The sequence below is a fragment of the Mustela lutreola genome, chromosome 1, assembly GCF_030435805.1.
Source record: "Mustela lutreola isolate mMusLut2 chromosome 1, mMusLut2.pri, whole genome shotgun sequence".
In the NCBI taxonomy this organism is placed as follows: domain Eukaryota; kingdom Metazoa; phylum Chordata; class Mammalia; order Carnivora; family Mustelidae; genus Mustela; species Mustela lutreola.
The window spans coordinates 957,279-971,443 of record NC_081290.1 but is presented as its reverse complement, the minus strand read 5'-3'; the positions used below and the strand labels follow the sequence as shown (position 1 = coordinate 971,443).

Below are 14,165 nucleotides of genomic sequence, written 5' to 3'. Positions count from 1 at the left end.
AGTGTCCCCTCCAGCATTCGATGGAAATACTCTCACTTGGTTCTTGGCGTTTTGTTATATGTACTACTAAGCCGGACCAGCCCCTTAGGTGCCTGGGGGACTAAAAATATTTCACGTGTTTAGAGAACCCTAGGTTTATTGCAGCATGTTTTTCATACTGTAGTATTCTGAAATTACCCATAAATGGATTGTGACTGAAGTTAAAACATCTGTCATCACAGTTATTTCTGGAATTACTTTTAAAGCCTGAAAATGTTGAGTGGCCAGCGTTGGGCAGTAAGCTCTAGCTTTCCTGAATCTATTTTTAGAGCCTTCTCGTATGTTGTCACAGCACATGTAATTCATATAGTTACGGCTTTTTGAAAAGCAAGTGATTTGAAGGCATTTTATTTATTTTATAAAATAGGTTGCTCAAAAAGTATGCTGAAAGAATAGGAAGAAATCTTAATGATTTAGTTTTTGGCCGCATATGCCTTTATATGATGCAATAGCGCTTACTCCACTGAGGTCCAAGTCTGCTGACACGTCTCCCCAGTGAGTCCTGACATCCCCCCGTGTGTTGTGTACGAAGTTCTGCCCTTCGTCGCTTACGTGTGTGTGCACTCAGTGCAGCGGGCAGTTTCGTGTCTAGAGGGAAGAGGCAAATTAGATGATAAGGAACTCTGAAGCTTTTCCTAAAAGTTCAAAATTGTTTGAGACCTTGCACCCTGTATTTCTCTGAGTCCCCTGAGGTCAGAGGCTGTGGTTGGTAACTCTGTTACCAGCAGTCTCTGGCACTTGGTGGGTCCTCAGTAACAGTTGAACGCATGAGTTCATCGAACTTGTGATTTATCCTCTGGGGACTTTGCTGCCATCCTGTCACTCAGTTTGGGTCTAAGGTGATCGTTGCCCGGTTTAAATGTTTGTGCTGGAGAATGTAAGTGGCAAGATCTGGGTCTATCTGTCTGCCTGTCTGTCTACTTCTCTCTCTCTCCCATCACTGCAGCGACCTTGCTTGGGATACCATTTCCGCTCAGCAGGTGAGGAGACCGAGGTGCAGAGAGGGCTGGGGGACACAGCAGGGCGAGGCAGGGGCGGACCCCGGCCTGGTGCCCTGCCGCGTCTCTGCTGCTCCTCTCTTCTCCCCACTCTTCATGGAGGACTTGGGCTCTGGCCTTCGAAGGTTCTTCGGAAACTGTTCTTGGGACCCGTCAAGCTGGATTAGGGAATCGGGCATTGTGACGCACAGAGGAGTGTAGCTCTGCTTGCACTTTTAGAACTTTTACGTACTTCAGCTTTTCAGATTTGGGGAGGCCCTGAATCTAACCAGCAGTTCCCCGGGGAAAGCTTCCAGGTGTTCGAGAATGGGGGGACAGTGGGAAACAGGATGTTAGAGGGGGATGACCAGGAAGGAAGCAGGTAGAGGTGAGGGATCAAAGCTGGCTTGTTTAACCGCGGAACATTTTAAATAAGGAAGTATATGGATTAATCTAATGACTGCGCACCTACCGCGAAGCTTATTAGGTTTTATACTGTTTTGTTTCAGATTGTAAGGAATGAAACATTACAGCTGTAGCTGAGACTCTCGGGTACGTCTCCGGTGGTAGGAGAGGAGGGTTATTTGTGTGTTAGCGTTTATGTTCGTGTGTATAATTTAAGTGTGCTGATTCTTAACTGCTGTATACTGCTCTTGAGTAGGAATGAATATACCCGAGTTTATCTTCTCTCTCACTGGGGAAGATTTCGGTTGCTCCCGTCAATTTTGTTACACCAAGTACTGCAATAAACATTTTTTTTACTTTCCTCTTTGTGCATGTGTGTTAGAGTCTTTGGTGCGTGTCCAGGAGAGGCCTGGGTGCGCGTGCACAGAACCTCCAGCATCTTCCTCTCTCCTCCGACAGTGCTCTGAGTGGGCTGCCCGCCTGCCTTCCGGCCCGAAGGAAGGGGCGAGGGGCACCATGTAGGACACGACGGGGAAACCAAGTCTTGAAAGAAAAGCTGGGCTCTGTCGGTATTGGGAAGGGAATCTCTTGCAGAAAAAGCAAGTGCCAGTCTCGGCTCTTTGTTTTCCTTCTTTGAGATCCGGAATGAGTTTTTATTGAGCTTAAACAAGGTTGTTCTGGGGGCGCCTGGGTGGCTCAGTGGTTAAGCCGCTGCCTTCGGCTCAGGTCATGATCTCAGGGTCCTGGGATCGAGTCCCGCATCGGGCTCTCTGCTCAGCAGGGAACCTGCTTCCTCCTCTCTCTCTCTCTGCCTGCCTCTCTGCCTACTTGTGATTTCTCTCTGTCAAATAAATAAATAAAATCTTTAATAAAAAAAAAAAAAAAAAAGAATAAACTTTAAAAAAAAAAAAAAAAAAAAAAAACAAGGTTGTTCTGCCAAGTCTGCTGGACGGTCCGCCGGGCTCCACTGCGCTCTGTTCTAGACGATCGTGACGAACTAGAAGCCGTGCGACAGCCAGCGGACTGGGGGGGCTTCTGTGTTTCTACTAGCGCAGGTGAGATTGTAGTAACGCGTTGTGAGGAGAGGTAAATGCTTTGGCCCTGTTTGTTTATTTATCTTTTTTGTTGGAATACAGCTGACTCCCCTACCCTGTTGGTTCCGGCGGGCAGCATAGTAGCTGGACGTTCTACACGCGTTAGGAAACGGTCGCCACACCAAGCTTCATCACCGTCCCTAACCAGAGTTCTTCCCTGTGTTCCCTACGCTATACCTCGTATCCCCATCACTTATTTATTTTAGAACTGATAATTACAAAGGGCGTTCAGTGAATACTTGAATAAATAAAGGAGTGGATGAGTTGAAGTAAACAGACTTCTTGAGTTCAACTTGATTATAGAATTCTCCTTAAACCGTAAGACCTCCGCTGAGGTGTACACTTGGGGTCTACACTCCTGGCATACGTTCCTGTGCTGGGTTTTTAGACAGGTTCTTGCTAAGACTGTTTCAGTCGTGAGCCTCTGGATCCGTACAGTGTCCTGCTCCTTGGCCTGTCCCTCCCGTTGCACCACGCCGCAGGGGTGGTTTCACCTGCCGTGCTCCTGTCCCGCGCTAGATTCTTAACCTCACGGTGTAATGTGTCTTTCCAGTTCCCTTTTGCATGCCCCGCTAGTAGACACTAAAAAAATTATTGAATGTGCCATATTTGATTTGAAAGTATCCCCGTGCTGAATTGTAAGTAAATAAAAATTTTGACATAAGAGAGCTCACCTTACTGACAGGGTATTTAATTTTGAATTGTCCTGCCCATCTCTGTCTTGTAGGTAGTCTGACCACCAAGAAAGAATCATGCTGATCACATTTTTTTTTAAGCATTTACCCTGCGTGGACACCATCTTCCAGCCGAAATTTGAGCTGTGCACAAGTGCTAGCTTGTGTGTATGAACACTGCAGCTCTGAGCAGGTGTGTGTGAGTCAGCAGACTCGCTGTAAAGGGCTGAACAGTACATTCTTGGACCTTGCAGACCATGTGATCTTGGTTACACATATTCCACTCTGCCATTTGTGGCCCCAGGGCAGCTGCCGATGCTGTAAGCAAGTGAGTGTGGCCATTTCTAGTAACACTTCATTTCCGGGGGCACCTGGCTGGCTCAGTCGGTGGAGCATGTGACTCTTGATCTCCAGGCTGGGCGTTCAAACCCCACACTGGGCATAGAGCTTACTTAAGACACAAAAGCAAAACAAAATTCTTCATCTACAGAAGGAGGAAGTAGACTGGCTTTGGCCCATGGGCCATGGTTGGCTGACTCTTGACTTAGTTCATTTGTTTCTTGGTCTTTGTTTCTCCAGCAGAAATTTTCACGTTTGCCATGTAAGCTTCAGGGGCTTACTTGCCACGGTTAGCAGAGGTGAGGTTGTTGGAAGAACTTGCTCTCGTGCAGATGACTAAAGCTAATTCTTATTTTTTAACTTGTTTATCCAGGACATTTTATTTCCTTACATCAAAGAAAATGTTAGAGAGTATCTGCAGACACACTGGGAAGAAGAGGAGTGCCAGCAGGACGTCAGTCTTTTGAGGAAACAGGTTGGGACATCGCTCTTCCATTGCTTCCACATTCCCAGGTGTCTGAGACTTGAGGATGCCCGGAGACTCACATGTGCTCCGAACGCACTGGAAACGAGCGCCCCGGCTTCTGAGGGCGTGAGTGGTGTGGTGGCTTGCCTGCTTAGGGACTCAAAGCACGTCATTAAATGGCCAAATCGTGGCAGTTACTGTCTCCACAGTTGCCTCTCTTTGGAGCCATTTCAATTGCATAAAGCTGTCATTTTTTAAAAATTAATTGATTATTTAAAAATGTCATGGATTTTTAAAAGTAAGCTTTTTCTGGTCGTGTGCAAGAGGTTTTTTGCCATCTTGCCACGTTTCTCAGTACCGTCTCCCAGGGAGCCTCTAGTCTCTCCTGCCTCCTGCATAGCCCTCCTGGGCCCTCGCCTCCACACAGCCCTGCACACCTCGCATCCCGCTCCCACCAGGCCCAGCCTTCATCTCCTGTGCTGTTCTGCTCTGTTCTCTGGCCAGCTTACAGTCGGTTTTCCTTTCTGCATTCCGTGCTGTAGAGCTCCTGCTCACTCTCTCCTTCAAACTGCTTCAGTGGCAAAGATCTTACACACTGTGCCGGGTGAACTCTGACAGTTATTTTCTAGTCGTGTTCTGTGTCAGACAATGTAGAATGTTCTGGAAATGTTTTAATAGTTGGGAGTTGGGATTGGAAATAATACCCTCGGGGCCATTGGGTATTTGGGTTTCTTAAATGTTCTAGGTAACTCCGGGTTCGTCTGAAACACTCCCCTCCCTTAAGCTTTCTTTTGTCTTAGTTCTTGTTATCGAAATTACATATTCAGTCCCTGTTATAGTATACACATCGTTGGTCTTTAGAACCTGGACATATGCTTTGTCAAAGCATCATTGTTCTAAGTACCTGCTAGATACCTTGGGCAAGAGGAGGAAAACTGCAAGATACTGAAAAAGAACCAACCCCAGACTGCTTCCCTAGCTTCTTTGTATTGAATCCCGGGCACAAGTGAATTTCACGGACATTTTCTTTGTTTCTTCCCTTGACTCATTATCGTGCAGAGAAAATGGTCGGATTTAACCGATGTCCTGGTTTGTTGATCCCGTAAGTGAATCAACACGCCGAGTCTCACGATATCATTTTACCGTTTTATGCTGTCTCTCTCCCGTACAACATGGATACAAATTTATTCATTCTAATCCACTTTCCTTTAGGATCATTCCTGTCAGCCCCCAAAGTGTAAGGTACTTTAATTTGTAGCAATGTAGGTGCCAGCGATAGCTGGAGAAAGCGGGTCCGCTAGGTTTTCAGGCCTCATTTTAAGTGATCTTTTTTACAGTAAGTAAGAAACAAACTTCATGTTGTTTATGACTTCAAGGCGGAAGAGGATTCGCACCTGGATGGGGCTGTTCCCATTCCGGCCTGGTCTGGCAGCGGAGGAGACGACCCCCAGCGGACGATCCAGGCCGTGGTGGACAACGTGTGCTGGCAGATGGCCCTGGACCGCAAGACCACGGCGCTGAAGCAGCTGCAGGGCCACATGTGGAGGGCGGCCTTCGCAGCCGGGCGCGTCAAGGCCGAGTACGTGCTGGGCGCGGCTCCACGCACTTGGCCAGCCCGGAAGCCCGAGACATGTACATGGTCCTCTGCCCGGTGTTAGTTGTGTGATTAGTCAGATAGATAAAGTCAACCTTCTTTTTATTTTTTTAAGACTTTATTTATTAAAGAGAATGGGGGGGGGTGGGCAGAGGGAGAGGGGGAAGCGGGCTCCCCACTGAGCAGGGCAGATGCTTAACGGATGGAGCTGCCCAGGCGCCTAACCCTCTTTTTATTTGAACAAAACAAGTGTTTGTTTTGTTTTTTCCAAGGCGGGGATAAAGCATTCCACCTAGCTAAGCTCCCCATGTTAGCATGCCTGGCTTTGTGGGATGGTGGTTGAGGACTTGGATTCCAGTTTATATATTTATTTATTTATTTATTTTTAAAGATTTTATTTATTTGCTTGACAGAGAGGGATCACAAGTAGGCAGAGAGGCAGGCAGAGAGAGAAGGGGAAGCAGGCTCCCCGCTGAGCAGAGAGTCCAACTTGGGGCTCGATCCCAGGACCCTGACATCATGATCTGAGCTGTAGGCAGAGGCTTAAGCCACTGAGCCACCCAGGCACCCTTGGATCCCAGTTTAAAACAGCTCCCAGGAAAAGGTGTCTGAGCTCGGTCACATTTGATCTTCAACAGACAGTGCCGTCGGGCTGGTTCTCAGGGCCGTCGGGTTTCCTGCTTTCTGCACTACCGGAGAAGGAACGATGCTGTCAAGGATTTATATGTCATCTTGGGGTCATTCAAATTGTCAGCAGTGCCACTCTGTCCTGTGTTGGGGAGCAGCTTCCACACACCCCTGAGTCTGGGCTGTGGTGTTCCCGAATGCCATCCTGTCCAAGGAGACTCGGAGTCCTGTATTGCTGAGGAATTCTTTCTTTCTTTTTCTTTTTTTTAAGATTTTATTTTTAAGTAATCTCTACACCCAACATGGGGCTCAAATTTACAACCCTGAGATCAAGAGCCCCTGCTCTGTTGACTGAACCAGACAGCGCCTGCTAAGAAACTCTTACCACAAAAAAACTAATGTACTGTGTGGTGACTAACATAACATAATTAAAAAAAAAAAAGAAATCCCCCTTTTTAAAAAGATTTATTTATTTGACACAGAGAGAGAGACACAGTGAGAGAGGGAGCACAAGCAGGGGAAGTGGGAGAGGGAGAAGCAGGCTCCCTGCTGAACAGGGAGCCTGTTGTGGGACTCGATTCTAGGACTCTGGGATCATGACCTGAGCCAAAGGCAGATGCTTAATGACTGAGCCACACAGGTGCCCAAAAAGAAATTAATTTTTTTTAAAAGATTTTATTTATTTATTTGACAGACAGAGATCACAAGTAGGCAGAGAGGCAGAGGAGGAAGCAGGCTTCCCACTGAGCAGAGAGCCTGATGTGGGGCTGGATCCCAGGAATCCGGGATCGTGACCTGAGCCTAAGGCAGAGGCTTTAACCCACTGAGCCACCCAGGTGCCTGAAAGAAATTCTTGATGTGACACTGCCACTAAGGATTTTAGGCCATTGCCTGATGCACAGCAGAAGACCCAAGACTACTTCGAGTTGCTGCTATATTTTTTTTTCTTGTCAAACGATTTGCCCTTCCTCTGTGTATTTCACAAGGGTTTTCTTCTACTTTTTAATATATTTTTTGAAGATTTCTATTTATTTCTTTGAGAGAGAGCACATGCAGGGCAAAGGGAGAGAGAAGCAGATGACCCGCTGAGCGAGGATCCTGACCCCAGTGCTCAATCCCGGGACCCCGAAGTCATGACCCAAACTGCAGTCAGATGCTTGACTCCTACCGACTGAGCCAGCCAGGCGCCCCGGGGGGCTCCCACTTTTTAAAGGACACGTTAGGATTTCAGGATAGGCCAGTCGTCTGGGAATACCCGTTAGTTCAGTGTGTAAGACACTAAATGATGGAGTTGAGAGAGGATGCTTGAGCTAGTCATAATTAAGTTTCCTTAATTATGAAACCAAGGACTTGAAACAAGTTACCTTAGACCTCTAAGCCCTGACTTGGAGCAATAACAATCTGCAAATTCAATGTGGAAAACTCCTGTCTCTGTGATTGCAGCGTAATGCACAGAATAACCCACGGTCATGGGTGCTGGTTTCAAACTAGTTGAGCTCCTTCCTTCAGTCCATGCCCTCTAGTAAGCTGTTGGATCCAGTAGGAGACTTCCTGATATTTTCCAGTTAATCTGCTAAAGATGACTGGTTGCATGTTCCAAGTTCTTGTGCTTCTCTTTCTACCTTATTTCTGTGATAATTCCACCACCGAGTATGGAAGAAGTTGTAGAACCAGGAAGCAGGACTCATGTCAGGAATCAGAAAAGTTAGACACTGCCAATTAGCTTACGTGACATGGTGCGGGTCTCTTAACTGATTTGTTATGTCATTTTTTCCTATATTTTATAAGTTTAGGTTTTCTTAGTTCTCAAGAAAAGAGTTCCATTTTATAGCTGGTTACATATGAATAGCTTTGAACTCTCAAATGTTTTCCTTGTAATTGTTTGGGAGCAAATCTTTTTAAAGGCATTTCCATGCTTTCTGAAGGCACACTGGACATAATAGCCTCTTCTTGTCATGAATTTCATCGAAGATTACATAATTGTTATTTACCTTTTTGAGTTCTTTGGGAATTTAACAAAGCATTTTATTTCATCCTTTATTTGTAATCACTTTTACTATTATTAGTGTGGCCGCCTGTCAAAGACTATTCTGTGCACCTACGTTGTTGCTTCTAATCTGCTGTGGTCTTGGAACCCCAGCGACTTGGTAGGTTGGCAGGAGTTTGCAGTCTCCTGGAGGTGCTTCTCATGGCGACCCTTTGGGCTCAAATAAAAGAAACTTGTTACAGCTATTTTGATTGGCTTTCATCAGGCTAGATACCATGTTCCTGCATTTGAACTTGATGGTCTTTCCTCTAGGTTCTTCGAAGATGTAGTTCCAGCAGTCCGGAAATGGAGAGAGGCTGGAATGAAGGTGTATATCTATTCCTCAGGGAGTGTAGAAGCCCAGAAGCTACTATTTGGGCATTCTACAGAGGGAGACATTCTTGAGGTAGGTTACCTGATTACTGTTTTTCTGACACTATCAAAGCATGTAATAATGAATCTTAAAGGAGTATCCACGATTATAAGCCAAGTCAGTGTCCAGATCATTGCGTGTATATATGCCAAGCAGGTGGTGAAGAGAAGTGGGAACACTGGGGAGTGGATTCGAGGGAAGGGCAGAATGTTTCTGTTGTGCCAGTCTTGGCATCCGAGGTGAAGAATGAGCACCAGGGGAGTTTGTTGAAAGTGTAGATCCCTGGGCCACGCTTCCTAGCAAATCTGCACTGGCAAGTCTGGGAATGGAGGGGCCAGGAATATGTATATGTATATGTAATACAGCCAGTAAGGCATGAGCTGGCTTGTAAATCAGTTGTCTTGCCGACATTAGAAAATTGTCAACTCGGACGAAACTCATAGGCCACTTCTTTTGGTTGTTTCAAGGAGCCGGTGAGCGGTACGGCAGCGGCACGTACCCCCTCCAGACACGTGCATGTACTTTAATGAAGCGGTGTGCAGGGTGGCTCATTTGTTCCTGGCACTTTGGAGAGAGAGCAGATTTTATTTTAGCAGAAACCGCATTCTCCTGTGAGAGGACTGAGTGTGGAGTGTTAAGGACACCTGTTACCTTTCCTGTAGATGAGAAAACTCCGGCTCCTCTGTCCCCACCATCCCTGGGCCCTCTGGAGGACAGGGCGGGCACTGGGAAAGGGAAGGCATTTAGGATTTGAAGAAGAAATGCTGACTGACTGAATACAGGCTGAACTTAGTGATGTGCACTAGGTCACTCAGCAGCTGTCTTTTAAATAAATGTTTCTTGAGCCTCTGCCAGGCACAGAGAAAGAACACTTTGGCTTCGGAGGTGTCCTTTTCTCATTTTAGTACTTCCTTGTGTTTTATCTTAGTTTAGGTTAAATATTAAATCAAGAATAAAACCCTTTAAAACCCTGTATTGGTATACAGATACGTGTATCTCCTGAATACAGATGTAAACAACTCTTGTTCTCTCTGATAGGACAGTAAGGTGATAGTAGATAATACACAATAGTTACTGAATTCAATGATAAAAATGTACTTGTGGGGGTACCTGGAGGGCTTAGTCGGTTAAGCGTCTGCCTTCAGCTCAGGTCATGATCTCAGGGTCTTGGGATTGAGTCCCACATCAGGCTCCCTGCTCAGCAGGGAGTCTGCTTCTCCCTCTCCTTTTGTTCCTCTTCTGCTCATGCTGTCTCTCTCTCAAATAATAAATATAATAAATAACCTTTTTTTAAAAAAGATTTTATTTATTTATTTGACAGAGATCACAAGTAGGCAGAGAGGCAGGCAGAGAGAGAGGGGAAAGCAGGCTCCCGGCCAAGCAGGGAGCCTGATGTGGGGCTTGATCCCAGGACCCCGAGATCATGACCTGAGCCACCCAGGTGCCCCTCAAATAATAAATAATCCTAAAAAAAATTTACTTACATACCTCTAACTCTTGCCTGACCCAATAGACCAAAATCTCAAAGGTCAGCAGCAGAGAAAGAAAGTTAAGTAGCAGTTTACTAATGAGGCAGGTTAGAGAAATCTGTTCTTCTTGGGGTCAAAAGAACAATATTCGGGACCTATAATCAGGAGTGACACCTAGTCCAGTAAATAATTTGGGTGCAAATAGGGTTTTAAGGATACAAAGTCAAGCATGTATATTTTAAAAGATTTTGAAGATAAAATTAACGCGAATCAAAGAAAACCAAGTAAATTGTAGCATGATTGTATATACATTGAATTGGTAGTTTTCTTCCAAATGTTTATTTCTGTAAAATCTTCCTTTATTTTCTATAGATAGCCTGCGTAAAGTTCTCTTTTAAGCAGACTTTCAGGGATTATTTATTGAGGGGACGAAGTCACTGTGATTGTTGTGTATTTCAGAGCAGACGAGGAGAGACAAAGGGTCAGGTCGCAAGTGTATTTGTAACGTCGATCTTTCCTCGCCCTGTGTACAGCTTGTTGACGGGCACTTTGATACCAAGATCGGACACAAAGTGGAGAGTGAGAGTTACCGAAAGATTGCAAGCAGCATTGGGTGCGCCACCAACAACATCCTGTTTCTGACAGACGTCACCCTGGGTGAGTAATCCCACCCCTTCTGTTGTATACTCGCGGGTGGGCGCCGAACCTTGCCCTGCACACATGCGGCCTCTGTGAAGGAGGTTTGTGGGGAGCCTTGAAAAATGGAACGGGCTTATAAAAAGAAGCCGTGGACCAGCCGATCCATGTTTCTCTCCATTTTCCCATCCTGGCGTTTGTGTGTGGGCAGGTGGCACTGGAAAGACTAGATCTTCTCGCTGTCACTCTGTCCACGGCCCCCCACCTATCCTCCGTACACACGAACACACAGACGGGCTGGCAGAACAACGAAGGACAGTTTCAGGGGTGTCCCTGGTAGGAGCTTGCAGGCAAGGGTGTGAGGGTAGGTGCGTGGTTAGACAGCGACATAAAGTTGCCGTGGACCTGAGCACGTGTATCTAACAGCAGTGATGGAGGCTAAAAGCCAAAAAAGAAGCAAAAAGCTACAGGGAGGGAGAATTCCCTTTTCCTCTTTGTTCTGGTTGACGAGCATGGCCCCTCTGTGAGCACGAGCCTCCTCTCTGCCTTCCCTCAGGTGATCTCAGTCCCCAGACACCCTCGTGCTCGGAGCCTCTGGTTGCGCTTGATTCACTGCTGAAAGGCAGACCTGTTGCCCCGGCGGGGCCCTCTTTGTCACATATGGTGCGGTGGCTCACGCACTGTTGCTGTAAGGACTGAATGCGGGTGGCAGCCTATGCTCGACTCTGTTGGTAATTTAAGTGAGTTCAAGAGCACTTTTGACTGGATGTAAAACAGCCACTCCAGCTCTTGTGTGAGAATGTACACGCTCTAGAGGATTCCAGCAGGAAATCAGGAGGAAGCCGGCAGCAGCAGGCGAAGAGGTAGTGGGTGCTGGTGGAGGACTGCACCGCTTCTCCTCGGAAGGCGTCTGCTGGTGCGGCTTTCCCACACCCCCACCGGCTCCGGCTGCGGACGGCTCGCTCATGGCCCTCGGAGTTCATGCATCTCCCGGGGCCTGTTTGTGGTGCGTTCATAATCACGCTGGTATTTGAGGGCCCTCCTTTATGTTTGTGTTCCTCCTGCTAGTGGGCTTGTGCGTGGCCGCTTCCGTCTGCCCCAGAGCAGGACTTGGTGGGCCGCGCAGCTGCTGTGACACACGACGTCTGGGTCCGCCGGCTGGTGAAGGGCGCTTAGGCAAAGAGACTGAGGGCTCGGTGCGCTCTTGCCTGGTTGGCTCCATGTGACTCCTGGCCCCCCTCCGGAGCCTGTAGGCTGTCTCCCTCTCCCTGGTCCTTCCTGTGTGGAACTAGAGTCGCCCCTACCCACCGGGACTTTCAGAGATAGGGCCCAAAGGCAAATCCAAGCTGCTGACGGACATACCTTACCAGAGGTGGAGTGTCTGAACTGGGATCTTGCTGTGCTGCTGACCTTTGACCTTTTGGTCTGCTGTGTCGGGCAAGAGTTAGAGGCGAATAAGCAAGTACTAAGTTGCTAAGTGGTTTTTTTAAAAAAATTTTTAACCAGCATAGAGATGATGTAATGCCTTCAAAAAGTGATGATAATGTTTTCTGGAGAAAAAAAGTCTTAATTTTACTTGGCATACAGTAGACATTCAGTGAGTGTTAAATTTCAGGCCTTGGTCAGTGTAGACTGAAAGCTTTGATCCAGGTAGATGGTACCAGATCACGCCACTTGTTTTCTTGAGTTTTGAAAACTCAGCAGATTGCGTGTCTTACATGTCCTGGCTTGGGTCCAGAGTCCAAGGGTTTCTACAAGACTTGTCTCAGTTTTCTGCCTCCGGAAGAACTTTATATTTACTTTCGGGCTGCACTGAAGGAGAGGAACAGACAGAAGGACGCATGGACACGCTGCTTCAGGGTTCCCTGTGTAACTAGGTAGCTAGGCCACATAGATGTACCAAGGCCAAGAGTCAGCCTTGGCAAAGCTATTTCACTGGGCCCCTACCCTGCCCGGTTAATATTTGCCTGTCTTATTCCTCTACAGAAACTTTTGCCAATTCAAAGCTATGGTATACCCTCCCTTGTGAATGGCTTTTGGGGACTTAGAGAGGTGGGGTGAGGGGATTGCTTTAGAGAGGTTCGGGGTGTGAAGCACAGCAGTCCCCGTGACGAAGGATAATTAGAAGACCTTTTACTGTGTTTTCTTCCTTATGGAAAGGAGCTAGGCCTTGCTCTGCTGAGGCTAGCTGCTTTAATCTGTGAATTGCTTTTTTATCATCATCCATATGGAAGGGGCTACTGGAGATGCAGATCCGTGGTTTGCCGTCTGTTGAATTTCCTAGCACCCTGGAAGAGAAGTTTACGCAGGCTTGGAGTTAGAGAACTGCTCTGTGGCTGGTGCTCCTGGCGTGTCAGCCTATCCCGAGTATTCTGGCACTGAACGTGTTGTGATCCCCAGGTCTTCTCCCCATTCCTCACCTTTTGGCTACCGTTAATAATTACAGTCCCTTCTCTAGTAAGGTCATGTACAGGTTCTTCATATTCTTGTCTTGAGCCACATGTTCCCTAGTTCTTATCATGGTACATCTATAATCGTAATATCCTCCTCTTTTCCCTTGGGCTGCAGTCCCAGAAACTATTCTTAACTTTAGCAAATAGAGATGATCCCCAAATTGGTCTTGAAACAAAACTGGCTTTCTCCAAGGTCTCTGCACGGAGGCTCTGTTCTCGTCCTTCCTCCTCTGCCGGCTCCACACCCATCTAAGGCAGTAGGGCCAGAACGGGGCTCGTGTGTAGCTCGGATGGGAGCAGGCAGCTGGCTGCTGGCCTTGTTCTTTCCTGTCACTTCCGATCCTCTGTTGGGTGCCACATGCCCAGGCTCCGTTGCCAAGGCAGAATGGAAGACTAAGTTGATACCCCAAGTAACATCCAAGTATGAAAGAGAGACCCGAAAGACATTTTCCTCTCGGAGGAAAGGAGGGAGGCCCAGGGTTTTAAGTCAATATCATGCCAGTAGGGCAAATAGATGCTTAGGGACAGTTGCCCAGGGATGGTCTCGGTAAGAGGCTGAATGTGCCGTGGCCACTAGCGAGTGTCGGGTCCCATGTGGACCGCTATGGCTCGCAGTTGGGATCATGGGTTGCTAGTCAAGGGAAAGCTGTGTTTGCGGCGGTCGGCTGGGGACTAGGGATGAGAAGAATAGCGCCTGCACAGTTTGCTCGGAGGAAGGGATTTCCTCATGAAGAGGGGATGGTTTAGCACTTTGTTTGCTCTGGGAAGGTGACAGCCTTTCACAGGACGGGAAGCTAGACACTTGAGGTTGGTAGGTGGAAGAGAGCTCTGCCCCACTTCCTTTCTCTGGGAACTTCTAATCTCTCTTGGCATGGCTGCCCTTTACCCCATGTGGATGGTGCGACTGTTTTCCAAAGGTCAGGAAGCCACTGAGGTTTCTTACTACACCAGATCGGAACTCCACACAGCGTGTTCTTTGCCGGTTTCGCTCTA

The 14,165-nt window shown here is 47.3% G+C and overlaps 1 protein-coding gene across 3 annotated transcripts in view; it reads left to right on the top strand.

Moving 5' to 3' along the window:
• The window catches only part of ENOPH1 (enolase-phosphatase 1), a 31,788-nt gene that overhangs the window by 14,503 nt on the left and 3,120 nt on the right, over nt 1-14,165 (top strand). Inside the window, exons 2-7 of one of the 3 annotated variants that reach the window (XM_059152139.1) lie at nt 2,060-2,092; nt 2,349-2,476; nt 3,902-4,003; nt 5,371-5,573; nt 8,515-8,647; nt 10,617-10,740. In XM_059152139.1, coding sequence (XP_059008122.1) covers nt 5,485-5,573; nt 8,515-8,647; nt 10,617-10,740 — 346 coding nt within the window. In that variant the 5' untranslated portion in view covers nt 2,060-2,092; nt 2,349-2,476; nt 3,902-4,003; nt 5,371-5,484. Of the gene's footprint in view, nt 1-2,059; nt 2,093-2,348; nt 2,477-3,497; nt 3,518-3,901; nt 4,004-5,370; nt 5,574-8,514; nt 8,648-10,616; nt 10,741-14,165 lie in introns of those variants that run through there. The other 2 variants (XM_059152222.1, XM_059152065.1) reach the window with 2 other exon arrangements.